Source organism: Apus apus, chromosome 6 (genome assembly GCF_020740795.1).
Source record: "Apus apus isolate bApuApu2 chromosome 6, bApuApu2.pri.cur, whole genome shotgun sequence".
NCBI classification, from domain to species: Eukaryota; Metazoa; Chordata; class Aves; order Apodiformes; family Apodidae; genus Apus; species Apus apus.
Window position 1 is genome coordinate 27,436,004 of NC_067287.1, and position 21,608 is coordinate 27,457,611.

General features: G+C 42.3%; 1 protein-coding gene across 2 annotated transcripts in view; it reads left to right on the forward strand.

Moving 5' to 3' along the window:
* The first annotated feature begins 1,608 nt into the window (after positions 1 to 1,608).
* CREB1 (cAMP responsive element binding protein 1) overlaps positions 1,609 to 21,608 on the forward strand; it is a 40,100-nt gene continuing 20,100 nt past the window's right edge. Inside the window, exons 1-2 of one of the 2 annotated variants that reach the window (XM_051623002.1) lie at positions 1,610 to 1,839; positions 20,773 to 20,894. In XM_051623002.1, the coding sequence (XP_051478962.1) occupies positions 20,781 to 20,894 (114 nt within the window). In that variant the 5' untranslated portion in view covers positions 1,610 to 1,839; positions 20,773 to 20,780. Of the gene's footprint in view, positions 1,840 to 20,772; positions 20,895 to 21,608 lie in introns of both variants that reach the window. The other variant, XM_051623001.1, reaches the window with a different exon arrangement.

Sequence of the window (21,608 nt, forward strand, 5' to 3'; positions counted from 1 at the left end):
GGGGAGGTGGCAGCTGAGACCCTGCTGTGCTGCAGCCTTGGAGCTCCTGTTTGCAGGCAGGGCAGAGGGAAAAAGGACAGCAGAAGCAGAAAATTAGCTGTGCCCAAGCCTTAGTAGGTGTTGTAAATAAAAGAATGTTTCATCTGATTAACTTGAGCTGTTGTAGTTGGGTTTTTTGGTGGTGGTTCTTTGGATTTTTTTTATAGATCAGTGGTGATTTTTTCAGCTTATTTTAGGACACCTGTAATCAACAAAATCAAATGCAAAGTACACCTGCAATTGCTCTCTGTATTGTCTCTTTTATTTTTTGATAGAATTAGATTACACTAACTTTAACTTAAGTAAAATAAGGTCAACCTTCTTGAGAAAACAAGACAAGAGCAAAACTAACTTCAACCACAGATCGGTGTGGTCCCGGTGAGTCTCCTGCTGCAGTCATGGCCTGGCCAGCTGCAAAAAGGAACCAGACTTGGTGCTTCAAATCTTGTTACACAGTGCCATCTCGAGGTTTTGTGAAACGAAAATTGTTTTCTCCCAGGCTGTATGTAGCTTTTACCCAGTTGTAGATCAAACAGTTCATTCTTCAAGGGTGCATTCAGCTTGTGAACCAGAGATGGGGCTGGACTCACCCACCTGGAGCAGCGCTGGTCCATTCCCTGCTCTGTGGTGGCATCAACAATTTGAAAAACCTTTCCTAGAAAAAGTTAACTTATCCAGTGTTACAACCCTGAGTGACAAATGTCATGCTGCTACTGCAGATGAGGTTGATGACCACAACACGTGGCTGCTCCTCTTCTCTGACAAGACACAAACCCGGATCTCTTCCCCTGCTCCTTGTGACCAGGTCTGTCCCTGCAGAGGCAGCAAAGCACAGGGCTGATGCCAGAGGTGCAAACTGCCACCTTGGCCACAGCTGCTCTGGAAATGGTGGGTTTACAGCTTCGGAGCCAGGTGCCTGCACCTCTACCAAGACAGGACTGTCCCTCCAGAGCCATCGGGGGCCGGTCGCTCAGGGCTGGGGGATTTCACAGGGGTATTTGTGTAACGACGGAGCAGCAGCCCCCTCCGCCTGCCTTTGGGCCACCGTTGCTGGCTGGTCACCAGGCCAGAGGACAGCGAGCAGGGTGAGCTGCAGCCCGGAGCGGTACCCAGGCAGCTGAAGGTCTAGCGGAGCTCCATGAAGAGGCGAGTGCTCCAACACGCGGGGCAGCCCCGCGGGGACACCGGCACCGCTCCGGGACCGCGCCCCGCGGGGCAAGGGGCAGCAGGGGGGCAGCGGGGAGGGCAGGGTGCAGCAGGGGGCAGCGGGGGGGGGCAGCGGGGGGGGCCAGGGGGCAGCGGGGGGGGGGGGGGGGGGGGGGCAGGGGGCAGCAGGGGGGGCAGGGGGCAGCAGGGGGGGCGCCGGCCCCCTCCCGCCCCTGCCCCGCTCGGGTCGCCTCCCGGGCCGCACCGGGCGGAAGCGCCGTTCGCGCCTTCCCGCGGTCGCTCGGCTCTTTCCGCCTCCCCTCCGGGGCGCTTCGTTCGTTTCCGCGGCCGCTCGGCTCTTTCCGCGGGGGCCGGCGGCGCGCTCGGCCGTTCCCGCCGCCTGCTGGGCGCTCGGCGGTTTCCGTGAGCGCTCGGCGGTTTCCGTCGGGGCCGCGGCGCGCTCGGCGCTTGCTCCCTGGCTGGCGCTCCTCAGTCGGCCGCTGCCTGCCTGTCGCCGGGCTGGGAGCGCCTGTGTGTGTGTGAGTGACGCGGCGGAGGTGTAGTTTGACGCGGTGTGTTACGTGGGGGAGAGAATAAAACTGCGGCGAGATCCTAGGCGCGAACGAAAGCAGTGACGGAGCAGCCTGGTAACCGGTAAGAGGAGGACGGCGCCCAGCAAACAGGGGCGGGGGGGAGGGAAGGAAATGGAGCCCGGCGGGGACCAGGGGATCCGCCGGGCGGCAGGACGCGGGGGCCCGGCCTCGCACCGCCCGCGGGAGGGGCGCCCGCTTTAAAGATGGAGCCGAGCCCTGCAACATCCCCGCCGCCGCCGCGAACAAAGGATCATGGCGGATGGGAGCCGGCCCCGCGGCGGCCGCCACAGCCGGGCGGCGGCAGCGGCTCTGTCGGCAGCGGCTCTGTCGGCAGCGGCTCTGTCGGCAGCCAGCGGCGGCGCTCCCGCGGCGGGGAAGGGGCAGCGCGGCCCCGGCCCCGGGAGGAGGCGGCGGAGGAAGACGACGAGGGGAGCGGCGGTGGCGGCCGCGCACCCTCCCGCGCCCCTCCCGCCCCGCCGCCCCTTCCTGCCCCGGCCCGGCCCCGGCCCCGGGCGGGCTGCCCCGCCGGGCTGCGGGGACGCGGGGCGGGCAGCCCTCCCGCGGGGCGGGCCGGCCCCCGCGCTGCGCCCGGAGACCCGGGTGCGCTGTGTAATAAATAAACAAACTCTCGCCGCGGTGGAAACGAGTCCGTGGGGTGCTCCTAGGCTCTGTACCGAGAAGTTCTGAATAAAATCTGCGGAGACGCTCGGGCCAGCGCTTGGTCTGGTGGTTTGCTTTCCTTTGCAGCGGGAGGCTGCGGGTGGAGGTGCCGGGTCACCCCGCACCGCGCTCCGGGAGGGCCGGGGAAGAGCCCGATGCGCGGATCACGTATCAGAGATACGGTTCCCTTTTGCTGCCTTGTTTCCTTGCTGTATTTTTAACCCGAAGTGAACTTGAGCCCGGCCGTGGCTGGCCAGTCTCAGGTGGGGGTTCGCTTTCCCAGTTACCCGCAGCCTCAAGTGCTGTGCAGCGAGCAGGGTTTGACCTCTATCCCTGCTTTCATAGCACATGTCAACCCCGCTGCCTCTTCCACCTCACACCAGCCTGGCCTTGCTGCAGCTGTGGGGCTTTTGTCCCATTTTGTTGCCTAGAACAGAAGACATTATTCTGACTTCATTTCTGCTTTAAAAACCTGGGTACCTGCATTTTTGTGGACAGTAATACGTAAAAGTGATGTGGCAGTCTTCGTAAAAAACTTCTAGCCAAAGATTGTTACACCTCTCCAATGTATACAAGCATAAATTCTTACAGGTCGTATGACTTTTCTTCCCCAAAAAATTTTTTTAATTTTTTTTTCTGATCCCTCTTAAATATTGAAATGCCTGCACATAATCTGCTTCTGGAAAAACACCTGTTATGATTTTTTTTTTTTGGAGGGGGGAGGTTTAGAAACAAGTTTCCCATTTCTTACATAAAGGACTAGTGACTTTTTTAGGAATGTCAGATAGCTATATTCAGTCACAGTGTGACCACCAATCCCTGAATTTTTCAACAGAGGAATTTTGAGACCTTCCTGCATGTACTAGAGTCTCTGTCTTTCCCTGTATCAAGTAATGTGGTTCTTACAGTAAAATGTGAAGTCACTGAAATGGCTTTTTATTCAAGATGGGTATTTGTGATTCACATGGGTAGATAGGCCTGTCTCTCCTTGTGTGTGTTTCTATTCTCTGTCACTTAAACACTTATTTTGAAATGAAAGCCAAAAGTGCTCTACAATACTTCACTCTGAATAGTACCAGCATGAGAAGAGGGTTTCTGAAGTTGTAATAGGCTAATACCCATCTGAGGACTTCAGTAAGCAACGTAGCTGTCAATAGAGATTAAAGAGAGCATAGTGGTTGGTGTATTTCATTCATTCTGACTTTGATAGAATATGCACTTCATTTTAAATACAAAAATGTGACAGTAAATCCTTGCTTGTTTTTTGTAGCTTTAGAAACATGACTTTTTCTTTTATTCTATTTTATAATCATGTGGAAGATTCTCAGATCTATATTTTCTAACACAGATCTCTGCAGTTCCTCACCACCTTTGTATCCTCACAGATCAGAGAGAGAAGGGAGCAGAGAGGTGGTGGTGTATTTGCTAAGCATCACTTACAGGTGACCTAAAATTAAATATTTGCATGTAAGAAAGAAGAGTGTAATAATTTCTACTGCATTAATGTAATTGATGGACCATCCATGTTTAGATTAGCACTTTCAGCTTTTTGTCTGGATCTGTAATAAATGGTCTGCCTCTGTTCTATGTTATCTTTTTTTTCCTTCCATACTTTTGGTGATAAGGGTATCTGCTACCCTGGGTGAAAACCAAAACCAAACCAAAACAAAAACACAAAAAAGGCTGAAAGGGGAGAGGGGTCTGCTGATACAGGAAGTTTAGAAACATCTCATTGAGACTGTCAAGTCATCAATCTGTTTCCTGGAAGCCTGCACTACCATAGCTATTGCTGGTACTGATGTCAAATATAAAATATTCTGTAGTAGCTGATCTTACTCAGAAAGTAGCTGTTCTGCTGCAGTAAGAAGCAAACAGCCTCTTGCCCAAGTGTAGCTACAGCTGTGTAGGTGCAGATTTTGATACTAGACAAGACCCCAGCTAGGAATTTCTGTTGACACCCTTGTGAAACAAATGGGATATTCACACTTCATTTCTATTTTCGGATCTCTGGAAGCAAGTGGAGATCATGCTGCACTTCTCAAGGCTTTTGTGCTGTGAGAAAGCTGTACTGGCTTTCTGCCTGTAATCTAAAGTTAGTTTCATGGGACATGACAGCAATCCTCATCTACAGAAACAACCCTACTGAATTTGGTTTGAGCTCTCTGGTGCCCTACCTGCATATAGTTGAAGTTTCATGACAAGGCAGTGATTTTTCTCTGAATAAAAAATAGTGTTGCCTCATTTCCAGTCTGTGCAATCATATTTCATGGTGATTAGGAAAACCTGAGCAATCTTTGATTAACAATCATTGTTAGTCTCCCAGCATGAAAGCATTACTACCTATATTATTCTTCTAAACTTTTGATCGCTTGTACTGCAATTAAAAAGGTGAGAACAAGTATGACATGTTCCATTTTTCCATGTGTCTAAAACAGCCTTATCAGCTGTGCAGGAGAAGGTGAAGATGTTCCAGGGTCTGGTTGGTCTTTTAGATAAAAAAGCATTTTCAAAACCGACAAGAATTTTCTCATGCTGCTGCTACTTTTTTTTTTTTTTTTTCTGGCAGTGCTGAATTTAGAGTATTCTATGCAAATTGGAGAGAATGGAAAACTAGGTGGTAGAAGAGTCACTTCAAAGGGTAAAGAATTTGGAGGAAGTGTGTTCCTTTTTGGAAGCATGTGTATGTTTTATACATATGTAAAACATGCATGCGTACATGCAAGTTTAAAGCAGCACTGATGATTGGTAGGTACTCTCAATGATTTTATGCAAAGGGCATAGGTACAGAGTTTCTTTTACCACTCAAGATAATAAGCATATCTGTTTTTCTTCTGAGAGTATTGTGAGATTTTATGTTTGTTGTAAATTAAGCCCATTAGGTGAAATATGGAAAAATAGTTCCTAAGATAGGAAAGTCCTGCTAATTGCTGTTCTGGATTTCATTACTTTTCAATTGGTCTACCAAGCCAAGACAATGCTAGCTAGTTTAGACAAAGCTGCAGGAAGCCTTATAATTAATTAATTAATTTGAAGGTACCTTTATGCAGGACACAGAAACAAAAATGTCTACCCTAGATGTTTTCACACTTTTAGGGCAGAGGGGAGAGTTCAAGTAATGTGTAAAAAATCGGATCCTCTAAGCAATAGCTTGTTTGGTCAATGAGGTTATTGGCAAAGCTTTTTCCCCCATTTGGAAGAACTCTTAAGGCTGTTTTTTGCTCTTCTGGCAGAATCTTTTTTGGATAGCTTTCTAAACTTAGAAAAGAGCAGGTTATTTTATTTTTTTAATTGAGCAGACTAGAAACAAAATCCCAAAAATGGTAGCTTGAGAAATCCAGGAATTTCTGAAGTTTATCTACTCCCTGGCAGACTGAAACCATAGCTCCACATGTTTCTTTGACAGTAATGTTAGCTGAAGCAACCTCCATGTTTGACGATTTCTTCATGTCTTCTCCATTGCACTGGCACCAGTGTTAGGCCTGCTGCATGGTAAACCTTACCAGGGAGATGATCCAGCAGGGTGAGAGGTGGGGTGCCTGATAATTTTTCACCTGGATTATTCCATCCTGTTTGCTGCAGGGCTGCACAGTAGCCATACCAGCATTATCAAGGAGAGGGATGGGGCTGGAATGAGCAGGAAGGTAAGGGCAGCAGTGCTGCTAAAAGAAAATGCAGCCTAGGTAAAAATTATTAAATTACTGCTGTGTTTATAGTTTAAAGTTGCATGGCATACATCCCACTGGGCTTCTAACTGCAGCACTGGATCATTTAAATTTTTTTTATGCTAACTATGAGCAAATGAACATGAACAGCAGCTGTTCCCAAACTTTGATATAATGTATACATGCTGTTTGTTGTGCTGCTTACTTGCTTGGCTCAAACACCTTTTGTTGTTTGTTGGGGTTTTTTTGAACAACGGTTACGTTCACTTCCTCAGTTCTGTTCTTACATGCTTTGTTCTAACTTCTAACCCCCTGTTGCCGTTCTCTGCAGCTCTTTGCTGCAATCTTAATCATTTCTCCAGCAACTCTACAATGTGACATTTTGGCTCAAATATTATGTGTGTTTTTCTGATAGATGCTACCCTAAATCTTCTCTCATTCTCTACTGCTATTCAAGTACCAATCAGATTTTGCTTTCCCTTGCCTCTTTCCTAGGGCTTGAGTGTAAAATCTCATCTAGCTTATTTTTTATACCCCATGGAATTATGGATGGAGAAGCATTATTTTCTCGTCTTTTTATGATGACTCTTCCTCTGGCTCTGAGTAGCTGGCCTGGCCTCAAACTCTGCTGGTGCGTGTCTACTCCTCCAAGTGATGAGGAATATGAGCATGGTTTGTAAATTTATGCCTTTGTAGATTGTACAGGGCTTTCTCTTTGGAGAAAAAAACAACAACTCTACAGTATTACTTTAGAAGTAGAACCCCTGCCCCTCTTTGCAAAACTCATCCAAATTTTTCTCTTTTGTGCTGATAGGAAAATTCCAGGAGATACCAAGGAAGGTAAGATCTGAAAAAGGGCAGTGAGTACTATGCCACAGCATAATACCAACAGAAGTCAGTTGCTGTGGTTTCATCTGAGCTGTATGTGGCTCTCAAGAGACAGTCATCTTACTCCATCAGTCTCTACTGTTCTGGTTTTGTGGTATTCACCATCCCTTATGTTGGCTGTAGAGTTAGTTGTTTGTATGTAAAATGTAATGAGCCAGTTCAAATCATAACTCAGGAATGAATTTTGCTTTTTATGCACAATTGTGCTTTTTTTCTCTTCTGCATGACTCAGCTGGTGAGTGAGATGCTGTTAGCGCCAACGGTGCAAATTCATAGGGAAGCTGTAGGAAAAGAAAGGTGAGGACCACAACGTTCCCTTCAGCAGCAGATAGCTGGGTCAGTAGAACCACCTCGAGGAACTGCAGTACATCCATGATTCTGAGTGAAGGAACGAAGCGGCAGGCTCTGTCCATGGTGATCAGAGCTGTGTTGGTTTGTGTTTGCAGGTAGGAAAGCTATAACACAGTGTCTCAGTTTAAAAAAAAAAAAAAAAGTTTCCCTCTTTTGAAAGCCTGGTGGATACCTATGTGGTTGAACTAGCTACTGTTCATCAGTGTCAGTCTTCTCAAGAGGCTGGATCATTCATAGGTCCTTTTATGAGGAGCCCAGTCAGATGGGGATAATTATATACAACATTTTTTAAAATGAAGCCAGGTTGAAAGACAAAGCTTCAGAAGGGGTCCAGGTCCAGCATCTTGTCAGTTGGCCCAAGGCACCTGGGCAGTGAGCTCACTTTAGTTTCACTGTTACTATATACTGATGGCTGCCTTGGCCTGTTTTCCTGATTTTAAAAGAATAATTGTGGCTGAAACTACTAGCATGAAAGCTGTAGCATAAGGTTAATGTGGAGTGTATAACCAGAGCATATTATCCTGGGCTGGGTAGAGGAAGAAGTAAGTTGCCTGCTGCAAACAACTGCTTTGTCAGTGATGTGGCTATTTGAAAAATGCATGTATCTGCCTAATCCTCAGCTAATGTTGGCTATATAAAAAATAATCATCCTGTTTCCAGCCTCCCACTCTTCAGCAGAGTCATCAGTAAAACAATAATAATCAAATTACAGAATACGGATTATTTCTTTTCACCCCTGTTGACTTCCCACAGTCTCATGACACCTATACCCATGATTTGATCCACTTTGCTTTCATTGGCAGGCCTGGCTGCTGCAGGGTGGCCTCTGCTCCACCTTCCCTGCTCCTGCTTCTTTCCAGTAGCACCAGCATGGCTGCCTGTGAGGCAGTGATGTGAACTGGATTGGTCCAGGATAAAAATAAGTTGCATTTTCTGGTTGGTCTGTAGCGCAGGTTGGTTGCTCAGCCCCGTTTATTGCACAGCCTCACAGACAAGTGTAAAGTGTGAATAAGAAACCAGAGGAAAGCAGAGCCTGAGCTGGCAGTGCTGCCAACAGAAATGCTTATAAGGCTGTAGTTACAGGAAGCAAAATGGAGATTTGCTTTTGTGTGCAACACACTGAGGTAAAACAGGAATTCAGTTTCTTTCTCTGGCCCTTTCTCGTTCATTAAGGGCTCCTGTTGCTTACTCGAGGTCATCATTCTGACCTGCAGTGTTACCAGCAAGTCTGCCCACAGATAATGCAGGTCTTAAACCCCAGTTAAGCGTTTGAGAACCAGGATAAATTATTCTCTGTTCTGGAGATAATATTTTTGCATAGTACATCTGCCTGACAGGTATATGATGGAGCTTTCTCATTTAAGAAACTTTCCTACATCATCCAGGCAAGTATGATAATCCATAAAACATAGACCAGAATCTGCTTGTTTGATAACATAAGTAAAAAATTTTTACAACAAATTTGATTACTGTTTCTGTTGGTTTTTTTATGGAGAGAGTGGGTCATAGATTTAATTCTGTTTCATTAAGCAAGATGATAAGGTGTCTGCCATTGCTTCAAGACTAGTGCTAATTGATCAAACAACGATGACTTCAATATGACTAGCAAACCCAGAGAAACTTTAGGATTTAAAATATTTCCAAGTCTGAATTGTGGTTTAAGTCCCAGGTCTTCTGGTTTTAATGTTGCAAGAAATTTTGTGAATAGGATGCATTCAGAAGTTGGACAAGGGCACAGCCTGTAAGGAAGTTGTTTTTCTTGTGCATACCTGGGCATACTTTACTGTAGTGCTCCAGCTGCAGAGAGAACTCACACATTTTTACTTACTGAGAGTGCTGAAGCAAAAAAAAGTCTATACTGCCTGTTAAGAAACAAAGCTATTAAATCATAACAAAAAGTATGTTGTTCGTACAGATATGGGTTATTTTTAATTTGTTTCAGACATTTGACTTTATATCTGGTAATTGTCTGCTTTGTATACATAATTCAGTCTATCTTACATTCAGATTACCAGTTCTAAAGATAATCTGTTAATAAAACAGTGAAAGCATTGGTCTGAAACATCCGTTTTGTTGTGTTTTCTTTCTGAACTCATTAGAAGTGGTGTTGTTTTTTTAAACAAGACTTTCCACTATTTACCAAATTATATATACTATGGGTTGAACTCTATAAATACCATGTATATTCCAAGCATCAAACAGAACGAGCAGTGTTTTTTCTAATAGTTTATGACTATATATAAAGCTTGCGGCGTAAATATATGAAGTGGCATTTCTTATGAATTAATCCGTTAGCCACTGACATTTAGAAGTAGGTTAGAAACATTAGCAATTGAGCTATCCCTTTTTGCCAAAAAAATCTCAGCACAGACACAAATTCTACCTAACGTTTTCCTGTCAAGTTAACTGTGCTGCTGAGAATACCTAAAACTCCATGCTTGTTCTGAATTTCTTAACTGGTGTGATAGTTCTCTGAAACAGAAAAATGATGAGAAAACAAGTGTGATCTATATCATTTTGGGATTCCAACCTCTGACCCTTTTCAATCTGCAGTATTTTGCTGAGTTCACCTACAGTATTCAAATCTTAAGTATTTTTAATTTTTACATGAACAAAACAAATGGATGATGAAATTCAGATACCTAATTTAGTGTTTTGGACCAAACAAAGAACTTTAAATACTGACAATTGCCCTCCTTCAGAATTGAATGGGAAAGGAAACATTTACTTTATTCATTATAAAGTCCCCGTAATTTCTGGGAGTTTCCAGAAAATTAAGTTTCAGAATATAAATTTACATTCATATTACATTAGAATATAATATTTATAATCAGTGTAATTTTGTAAGAACTTTCAGTCTTACATTATTCTGACAAATGTGATGTGTCTGATAATATTTTCACACTGTAAAATTAACAGACTGAAAACAAACTGCTTTGGAATGGAAGATATATGGGCATCTGTCTTTATCACATTCCTGCGAATGCTTAAACTAAATAATATCTGGTTTGCAATTTAAATTATTACAAGGAAACACAGGTGTAAGATTGCTAAGTGTGGTATTCTTGGACTTGGAGCACTCAGGTTAGCTCAACTAATGTGAGTCTGTATAATGATCTGGGGTTTATTTTTTAAAGAGTTGGTCCTGATCTGCTCTGAGCACCAAAATAGAGCTGGGTGATCTTATGTATACTTTCAAAGTAGCTTTAACTTTGTTCACTGAAACGTTTGTCATGGACCCAGTGATTGAGACCATGCAGATCTCTGAGCAAAGCCTGTGCAGGAGGCACCCTCATCTTAACAACATCACAGTCCTCCTTCAGTCTCTCTAGGAGAATAGTTCTGTTGAGCATCCAGTCATTGCTTCTGTAGTTGTTTGCTAAGAGCAAGTGTCAGTACCTTCCCTACCTTGGAGATAACCATTTATTTAATACAAATGTGTAGAATCTCCTTACAGAGTTGCACACCCTGCAGGTTTGGGATTGCAACAGTTCCTCCAGCTGATACCTCTGAGCTGGGATGTTTAATGGTTGCTTGGCACATGGACAGAAATGCTTACTGCATGTCAAAATGTTGTCAAATTTCATGCAGCATTTAGGTGTGTCTTACTCTGCCAGAATGAGTGATGGGGCAGTAAAAGGCCGTAAGACACAGAAATGCATACAAAGGAGAAGAGATATGATCCGTCTGAATTACTCTGGCAGGTCAAGTGGAAATCCCAAGTCCTGACAGGTCTACTCAGTAGAAAAAAGGGACACATGCACCTTCTTAGGTGGGTCTTAACCTTGCAAACTTGGCATAGTTTTCTGCTCTGAATACTCCTTTTATTGTTGGTAGGGACACGGTCCTCTTCTCTAACGTAATCTCCCATTTTCTCCCCGTCATTGGGGAAGGTCTCTGTCCACTTGCAGAATTAGCTCCAGTGTTTGTCACTCTGGACTGCCTTAGCTCTTCTGCTGAAGGACCTTCACATGCCAGTCTTTGCTATGAAGCAGGTGGCCCAAAATGTTTTGCTTGTTGACCAGCACAGCAGGAGCAGTTAGCTATTTGGCATGTCTAGATAGCTGACTGGTACCAGAGCACTGTTCTTAAATTGGTCACTATGCCAGCCAGGTACAACCTACCTCCTTCCAAAGGGGTCAGGTAGGTGCCTTGTCATGGCACTGAGCCCAGGCTAACAGCCTGTACTAAAAGGTAGGGTCTACCATCTTGGGCACAGGTCCACATTAGCAGAACAGAAGTATTTTTATATTGTACCCATTTGTGCACTCTCCTTGCTTGGGTTCAGGCTGCCTTATTGCATGCCTCAGCTTTTCGATGGGTGCTGGTTTGTGCCCAGCAAGCTTCCAACAGGGGCTGAGAAAGTGTGTCCCCACCTGCACGCGTGAGGTATCTGCTGTCTGCAGCAGTGAGCACTGCTGGTGAGCTTCAGGATCTACAGCATCACGGGGGCTGCCTCATGGAGTTAAGCACACACACAAAAAAGGTACCTCTGTCTTAGTACAGATCTAATCGTATCTTTCTTTTTTTTAATTAAAAACTGCCATCAGCACAGTGTGTGGTCACTGGAGTTAGAAGTGCAAATATGTGAAGTGGCTGCCTTCATGTCTCTGCATTCATCTCTGTGGAGAGGTCAGCTTCAGATCTCATGGGTTGTTTATTCTTCAGTTCTTCACTCACTGCTGTTTTCGATGAAAGGTACAAGGAGAATTTGGCTAGGGACAAAGATAAAATCTCATCACGAGTGTCTCTGCTGATCATTGATTCCCAAGGCCTGTACCAATTGCAAAGAGCTTGTTCCTGGAGTTCATGATGTACTCAGTGAGAGCGTTAGCTCCCAGATACTGTCAAAAAAACATTGATGGCCATATTGTATGTTGTATTAGAGATATCTGCATACAAATTATGCTGTTCAGATACATTGTTGTGATAATTTTTCAAAGTAACCAAAAGCTGCACATCACAAAGTGAGCCTCTACTTGCAGCAGACACATGGACAAAAGAAGCATGCATTTTGACAGTTTCACATGGTTTCATTTTTGTGAAAGGAAAGCCTCTTTCTACAGTTAGTAGTAATTTTAAAAAATCAGCATAGGTTGAAAATTAGGTGCTTTCAATGTTCTAAAAATGTCAGAGAAAAGATAGTATTCTGTAGTCAAGTGCACAAAGTCTATGTAAATGCACTGCACAAATAGGATATTGGCAACAAATGTGTATGAACTGCAAGATGTGCTGAATTCTTAGAAACAAACACATCCTTGTGAAGTCTTTGTGAATAGATTGTGTTCCATACCGAGGACATCCTTAAAAATCTGTTTTCTCTAAAATTCAGTTTGCAGACATCTTTTGGGTTTTTTTTTCCTAGTTGTATTCACTAACAGTGTTTTTAAGTCATTACCACAATTCTGTCATACACGAAGGATCACAGGCTTAAATCATGTTAATAGTCTTTTAATACCCCAAGTGCATTCAATACAAGGAGAGAGCATTTATAAATATGACATATTTATGGGTTATGTTTTCAATAATAACGACAATAATAGTAATAGTTACCCAGTGACTTTATAACCTTTCTAGGATTTGTTTTGACATTTTGCTTTGTCTGAGTGAAGTTTGACAGTATTTTGGGGGAATTTCTGAATGAGAAGGGGATAAGACAGTGGAGTGGCATTTGATCACTTTTCATTTTTAATGCTGTAGGAAATGCTTGCTCTGGTCTCTTCCCCCCCATACTTTATACCAGGCTTTTTGCAGAACTGGTATATTCACATAAGACCTATCCCAACTTTTAGATAAGGTATTATAGCTTAAATAGGAGAAAGTTTTGTGGTTTTTTTAAGAATATGTGTGTGTGTGTATAATCTGTGCAATTAAAATGTGCACTTTTTTTTTTTAACTGAGCAGGAGGGTTCATGCTTACTTTCAGTGTTCACAGTCTCGAAGGGAAAGGTAATTCAGCTTCATCCCTTGGTGATTCTGTATTGAGCAAGAAAAGGCAGTATAGATTAAACGTGAATTAAATTATGTGCATGTACCAAGTGCTTGCTGAAATGCTTTTGTATTTGTTCATATAATCTGATAGAAGAAATAAATTGCAGTTAATTGTTGTCAGAGTTTATTTTCCTTTTAAAAAGCTTGAAGGCATAAACTCTAGATACTAGTACAATACCAAGAGTGTGGAGTCAAGTCAGGAAAATCCCTCAGTGCTGAGTGTTTAAGCCACTTTCACTCACACACCTTACCTGTGCATACCAACACACGTTCTGCCTGGGAAATGTCAGCTTTCTTGTATTATATGCTAACAGAAAACAAAATCTAGATGTGATTGCTGATTTGGGTGCATGCCACTGTAGCTGTGAGATTAGACTTTTTGTCTTCTGCCCTTCTTTTAAAATCTGCCACTGCTTCTTTAGTGAAAGGGAGATTGAGCATGCAACATAAGTAATCTTTTCCAATACTTTCATTGTTTACATATCTAAATCTGTTGGCTATGAGAAGTTTTCACCAACTTTGGAAGTGGAGCTACAATGGCACTTGAAGTTTTGTTGGGAAGGTCTGATCCAAAAAAGTTTGTTACACATAATCAAGGCTCCTGGTTACATTTTTCTGTGAGATGCATGGAAATGCTACATTGTTTGCTTCTCTTGCATTGGCTGTTAACAGCTTGTGTTCAATGAGCAGAGTTTTCAGGCACTTCTCCCAGTGTCTGATATAGGCAGAGGAGGACTAAAGGTGCTGCGTTCAGTGAATGGTCTGATTCTGCTTTGTGCAGGACCTCTTTACAGATCAAGATCAAATATTTTAACTTCAGTGACAAGAAGGATTTTCCCAGCTTTTTATTCTTCAATTTGCCTGGCAGATTGCTGTGTGTGAATGTGAATAATGTAACAGCTCTTCTCAGTTTTTTGTATTTTCAGTAGAGGTGGTTGTTGAGGCCGTTTTACTGCCCCAACCCAGAAGCCAGTGTGAACGCTCGAGTGGCTACGTGGTGAACCCATGCAGCAGAGTGGTGAAAGGCAGACTTAAGACAAAGCAGCAAAATAGGTTGTGTTCAGGGTAAGGCACACTGTTCTGTCATGAGGAGAGAGCAGGAGGAGCAAACCCCTGGGGGCAGCAGCAGGGGCAGTGCCAGCTTGGGATGACAGAGCTCTGGTGTAAATTGCAGTTCCTGTGTCGGCCCGCTGTAGTCATTAGCAACAGAGAGAGATAATTATAGGCCTGTCTTGTCCTGTTGAGCATTTATTACTGTTTATTTGAAGTCCCGTGTGTTAGCTGTAAATAAAATTATTTTTCTCTGCACATTTTCTGTCTGGCAGCCACTGAATGGAGTTCATAAAGCAGCTGTTGAGCTGCGTCTGAAAGGGCTGCCACGCTGCAGGGTAACACTGGAAATGGTTACAGATTTCATATGAATGTCCTCAGTAATTACACAGAAAAGGTGAAAACATATAGTAGTGTACGAGAGTGGTGTTTGATTGCCTTTTCAGGGCTCTCGTGGTGGTTCTGTGGCTTTATAAAGCCACATACAGTAAATAAGAGTGAGTCATATTCCTGGAACTATGGACAGTGGAGCTGTATTTGCTTCCGGAACAATCATGCTGACGTGCCTGCTGTGAATAAATCTGAACACAGAGTTTGGAAACAGGCATTGCCTCCATTTCCCTTCCCTCAGGCCCCTCGCTGCCCAGGTCCAGGAGCCTGATGTGGCATTAGAGATAGCCTCTGCAGGGGATGGCTGGGTGAATGTCTGACTGGATGTGGCACAAGTCAGCCTTCAAGTGGGCATAGGTTTGCTGAGTCTCTGCACTGGTTTTGGAGGTTGTCATGTTGTTCTTCAGAATCTGCATGTGCACTTTAATAAAATAAAACCAGAAGTCATGCAGCAGTGGAGGAGAAGGAGACTTTAAAGTATCTCACTTGGTAAAGTCACTTGCTTGTGAGCAGGCTATGATAATATATCTGAGCTGTAAATCAAAGTGAACCATGTTGCTTCAAGGTGTAGTTAACATATATTGTGTGGCCAGTAACTGTCAGCATAAGCATTAACTGACAACAGTGAATTGTCATCATGATGTTATTAAAGACAGAAAAGAAAGGCTTACAGGTAGAGGTAGTGTGTTTTCCTGTGCCAGCTGGTACACCTGAAAAGCACAAAAAGCCTTGGGGCATTTAGAGCCTTCACGGATGAAAGTGGATGGAAAGCTGTATCTATTGTAGCAGCCACAGGGAGGTATTTTGGTTCTGGGATTTAGTGGTGTTTGGGAAAGGACCTTCACCTTTTTTCTTCAGTCCGTCCTAGGAGACAAAAAGCAGCATTGTCTGTGGTGTTCTAAAACTCTTATGTCGTGTGACCAAGGAGAAACCAAGGAATAGAGCATAAAATTAAGGAGATACGGAGTTCATGGGGATACTTGGGATAGGAGATAGAAAAAGAAGAAAGCAAGATACAGTGGGGAGACCACAGACGTATCAATTGGTGGGTCTTAAAGAGTGAAGATTATTATATGACAGCTGTGGGAAAACAGAATTACATTTACCTGGCTCTGTAAACAGGTTGGAGGCAAGGTGATTCTGCTCATGCTCTGAACAGACATAATCAATTCTCACTTTAAGTAACAGAGATTACAGCAGGTACCATTCTCTGTAGCACACCTAGTTCAGCATCCTGTCTTTAGGATACTGAAAGTCAGTAGGTACCTCAAAAGACTATTGGAACCTGCAGGAATTACTTGGGACATAATCTTCCCCCCTCATGAAAATCTTTATTTGAATTTTTAAGGATTAGAGATTGATTTAAATCCTACCTCATGAGGTTTTATCTGCCTTCCAGTTCAGCCCTACGTTTGGTATGAAATAACCAAACTAATTCTGGATATTCTTTAATATTCTTATTATCTGTGTGCACATCTAACCCCTGTTTGAATCCCAATTAATTGCTCATCATCACCAGCATCAGTGCTCTATTTGTGCAGTACCTGAAGTATGGGGTTTAATATTTTTAATATATATGGTTTTATTTTCATTTCTTTACTTTGAGCTTTATAGTTTACATATCCTGTTACTAATTTTAAAATGTTTTAAGGTGTTTCAACCATTTCTGTCCTTTCTGGGATAAATAATACAATTCTATCCAGTCTCTTCATACAGCAGTTTTCAGTGCCCCAGATGCTTGCTTTCTCTGAATACCCAAATTCCACATAACCCATTTTTAAGTTGGGCTCTCAGCCTCTGCACTGTAATCTGGCTGATGGATAGGGTCCCTCTATACAGATACAGTAGTTAAAGATTACCCCATATCTCATTACTGTTACAGTCTAACACTTTAGCTTTTCATGTCAAAGTTGCATGTGAAGCAGGAATTTGATGTGAAGTATCTGCAGTAGTGCCCAGGCCCCTTTCCCAGGTTTATGCAACTAGTAAGGCAGGCTTATTTGGATTTTTCTACAGTGTGTGTAATTCAGTTTCCCCTCCATTCTATAACTGATGTGTTTATTAGCATCTGGCTACACTGCCCTGGTGTAAATTCAGCTAGTACAGTTAGTTATTGTCTGAACTTCTTTCTCCCAGTCCTGATTTGGCTGAAACAAATCACTGGGTGTCAGCTGAACATTTTGCTGTTTAGCTTGAGTTTCACATCATTAGTAAGTATGTTATTAAGAAAGTATTAGTAAGTATAATACTAACTCTTTTAAACAAATACAAAAATTGTGTTACACCACTTAAGCTGTCTCTAGCCAGGTAATCTCATCAGATTTCTTAGCCTGCGTTCAAAGCTCATAGCCAGGATATTTCAGACAAGCAGACTGATTTTCCAACTGATTGTTAATACCTAACTTTTTTTTTCAGTTAGTTTCATTAAGAATAATTGGTTCAAGATGAACTGCAGCAACTACTGTTTTTTTTTCTCAAAGTGAGGGTGTGTATCCTCTCCTGACAAGAATAAAAGTAGCATGGAAGCCAAAGAAGGAGAAGAAAATGTGCTACTTCTGCTCCCATATTCCTTCCCTGCCCTGGTCACCTGTTCCCCACCAGGACACTTGCAGATCCATTTGAGAAGTCCCAGTGGTGTGGCACTGGGGAATCAGTACCAGGGAATGGGTTGAGCCACTGCAAATGGGGCAGGAGGAGCAAAAGAATAGGGTGGGAGGGTCGACCTGAGCACCCACAAGAACAGAAAGACACCGGAGTACAGGTCAAGTTATTGTAAAAGGTAGTAATGAAGGTGTTAGAATACACATACTGTGGTCTATAAGTGCTAGGTAAATTTAACCAAATTAAAGAGTACTTAGAACCTGCAAATAACATGAGAGTAAGATCTTGTCCAAAAGCTAAAAGTCATGTTGGAAACTCGCTGAAACTGCATGTGTCAGGTGGCAAATCTGGCAGACAGCTTCCTGCATTGTTTGGTGCTGACTGTACATTACAAGCATGTTTCTTTTAGATCATGGTAAGAATTTGATTTCCAAAATGGTGGTGGTGCAGAGGAGGAAGCACCTCAAACAGTTAATGCTTTTGCTGATTATATATGCAAAGGATGATGCAAGTGTAGAAACCAAGCTTGTAAAACGAGAGGGTGATTTTTGTTCTGAATACTGTGTGAGAGGATTGGAAATAATTCCTAGAAAAGCATTGCATTTATCAGCAGGAATTTGACAACTTCTACCTTTGTGAACATTGCTAAATACCTGATTCAAGACACCCCTAATTCTATTTCTAATCCCATTTGTATAGCATTGACTGAATACAGAACTCACAATTTCTATCAGCAAACTAAAGAAAGCATTTTAGGTTTTACAACATACTGCAGTTCCTGGTACCGGTGCCGAGCTGAGCTGTGCCCAGGGGCCGGGCTGGCCCCGTGCTGTGCCCCCCTGTGCCCAGCTCCTTCCCGAGGCAGGGAACATCCCCCCACGGCCGGCCCAGCATTAAACGGTGGCAGATTTTTAGCTGGGAAATCGTTTTTTAAAACTCTTTTCTGATACTTAGCTGGGAAGATGCTGCTGATGCAAAAGATCTGCTCCTGAAACAGTTCAAATGAGTCTGTCACTTGTCTGGAGTCACTGTGATACATGCATAGGAACTGGGAGAAAGTTGTAGATTTGCTTACCTTGGACAAACTGGCTGATACTCACCAAAAAATTATAAAAGTGAATACCTCTTTAAAAATTATAAAAATCAAAGGAAAAGCCTATGATAGTCTGGTTTGCATTTTTCACTTTTAAAATGCAGAATGCTAAAAAAAAAAGGGCATATAACATGGAGGACTAAGACTGTTGAAATATAACAATATATCACTTGTGTTGAAGTTAGGATAGAAAATCTCTTAAACTGTTGTAATTTATGAAGTCTTTAGTAACCATTTTGTAATGTATATTACAAATAGCAGTAGTCCATGGGTTTTCTTTTGTGCTTCCTGAAAGATGAAATGCAACACAGAGAAGGCTTGGTACTGTAGGAAGTAGTGGGGTTATCTTGTTTGCATGTACACAGGCTATTTGTGAAATACTTATAAAAATGGCAGCATCTAGATTACTTAAAATGTAGTGAGTTTGCAGTTAATTTATTTCAGGGCCAGTTTACCAGTATTTATGTGTAGGTAGAGTATTGTTTATCTGTGAGCTTTTGCTGGTCTAATACTTGGTTTATGTGGGACAAAAATCACGGCAGCAGGGAGAGGCAGAACAAAATTTCAGGTGCTTAGAAGAATTTTATTTGCCTTTTCAAAAAATTTATAAGTTTTCTTTCATTGTATCTTTTTAAGGAAAACCAGGATTAATTCTTTTCCTTCTTTTCATTTCCTAAGAGTTTCTAAACTGATATTGGAAATAAATATTTGGTACTTAAAACATTTTGGTGTTCACACACACATGCACACCCTCATTTGAACAGTGACTTTCAATACTTAATTTACAGATTTTTATTTATATACATTGACTTGCTTTATTCTCTTGTAAAATACAGCTATTTCTTTGAAATGCTGTTTTATCTTTGCTGATTGACCATCATTTACTGTAAGACAGAAATTTCATATTATATTCAGAGTTGAAGAGTGACTTAACTGCTTTAGGCAACACATCTCTGACGAGTATTCTCTTTCCTGTAATACTGAAGTATAGTTTGCATTGAAATGGAAGCTTCTTTGTGTTTAAAATGAAATGTCTTGAATGTGTTCATGGTACCATCTCCTGTATTGACACTTCTAAGTTTTTTCTTGGAGGGAGCTAGTAAAGTTGAGCAATGAGGAGCATTTCTCCTTCGTTCCACCTTCAGATCTGAACATCCTCTGCCTCCAGATCCTTTCCCAAAGCAGAAATGCTCTACCCCTTGCTTTGCTCCAGCTCTGAAGAGAGGTGTGCTGCCTTAGGGTGGCCAGAGGCCTGAGTAGATTGGACAGCACAGGGTAATCCACAGGATTAGTATTGTGGCAATGAAGGTAATATCCCTTCTTAATATTTGGTATTTGGAGTTCTGTATAAAACAATGGTATCACTTTATCACCGTTTTGAACATTTCCTTGTGTTTTTAAGTTCTTTTTAATATATTAAGTAGTTTCATAGCAGTATTTAAAGAAGAACTGAAAAGTAATTTTCACAGATCAGTGCAGAATTTAACATTCATTGCACTCTGCCTACATGCATGGTTTTGGAAGTTATGCAGCCTCTTTTTATAGAGTTATGTGTTCTGGTCATCCAGGCTTGCTCAGTTACTGCTTAGAAATACAAGTGTATTAAGAGCTACCTATGATACAAAACTTAATTAATTAGAAACTACTATGTACCTCTATATATAAAAATTTGCAGTAAGGTTCATGTAGAGATGGCTTGCATTGTTGTGTATACTGACTTTAAAACTACTGAACAGAAAATACTTCAGTCACTGTGACATAGGGCCATATGTAGTCCGGTTGCGGAAAGAATTTGCATGGAGATGTTGCACGATTAGTTCAGACAGAAAAAGACTTAAAACTGTATGTCCAACACAGAAGCAATTGCTATTGGTCATCTGCAAACTGCATTTGCAGGGGAGAGAAAGGGCTCTAGCAGGGCATATTGTCATCTTGGCACAAAGGAGGTGCCACTCCTGACAAACTGCCGGTCGTTATTCCAAATTGCGGAGGTACTAAATCATCATTGTGCTATTGCTGAATATTTTTATTTTTTTAACTTGAGCAAAACACATTTTTCTGATCTCATTCAGTATTGGAGGAAGCTGGACCTGCTTTTCAGAAATATTACTCACAGAAAAATCCACCTGAGGCAGACACCTGGCATGAAAAAAATCTGCCTGAATGCTAATAGTTTGGCAACATTTTAATAAGCAAATGAAAACAATACGTAGTAATGGGAATTCAGCTGCAGTGATTGCTGCCAGATCCAACAAGAATAATGGACTTGCATACCAACCCAGACTTACGACAAATATTGTGATTGTAGGTAACTAAATGACCATGGAATCTGGAGCAGAGAACCAGCAGAGTGGAGATGCAGCCGTTACAGAGGCAGAAACCCAACAGATGACAGTACAGGCACAACCACAGATTGCAACGTTAGCCCAGGTATAAAATCATACGGTGTAATAGTTTTACCTATTGGGTAATTTTTTTAAGAGGGATAATGTCTGCTCATGGGCCTGAGAAAAGATTCTGTTGATACAGTTCTGAAAGAGGTGTGATATATAGTTGCTTTAATATTTGTTTTCCCATTTTTAAAGAAGCAGAGACTTTTTAACTGCCCATCACGCTAGGCTGTGTTAGTTCTGAAGAACTGTATGTGTGTCAACTGTGTAATGGTAACAGAATAATGAATTAAAGTATTTCTACCATTATCTACCACAACCATACCACTGAAAGGTATTTTTTTCAAAACATGTAATTTACTGTCTTTTTTTATGTTGACTGGATTGTTTTGTTATGTTTTCTGTTAGAAACTTGTCTATAGAAGTTTAATTCTGACGAAAACAAACTGAAAATATAGATAAATTATGCAGCAAATACAACATCTTATCAGATGGAATTAATATGATAAACATAATCCAGTGAAACAACCTGGCATTTGACAGCTCATGTTATCCTATTGTCTCCAGAATTTCACAGTATTATTGGCTGTTTAGAGAGGCAGTAGTAGACCATTTATTATCCCCAAATTATTTTGAAGAGTCAAGAAATGCAATCTCAGCTACATCTTGAGTCTTGGAACCTGGTTTCATTTTTGTATACTCTGATGGTTGGCAGAAGCAACTCCATTGTGTAAATTACTGCAGAATCTGTTCA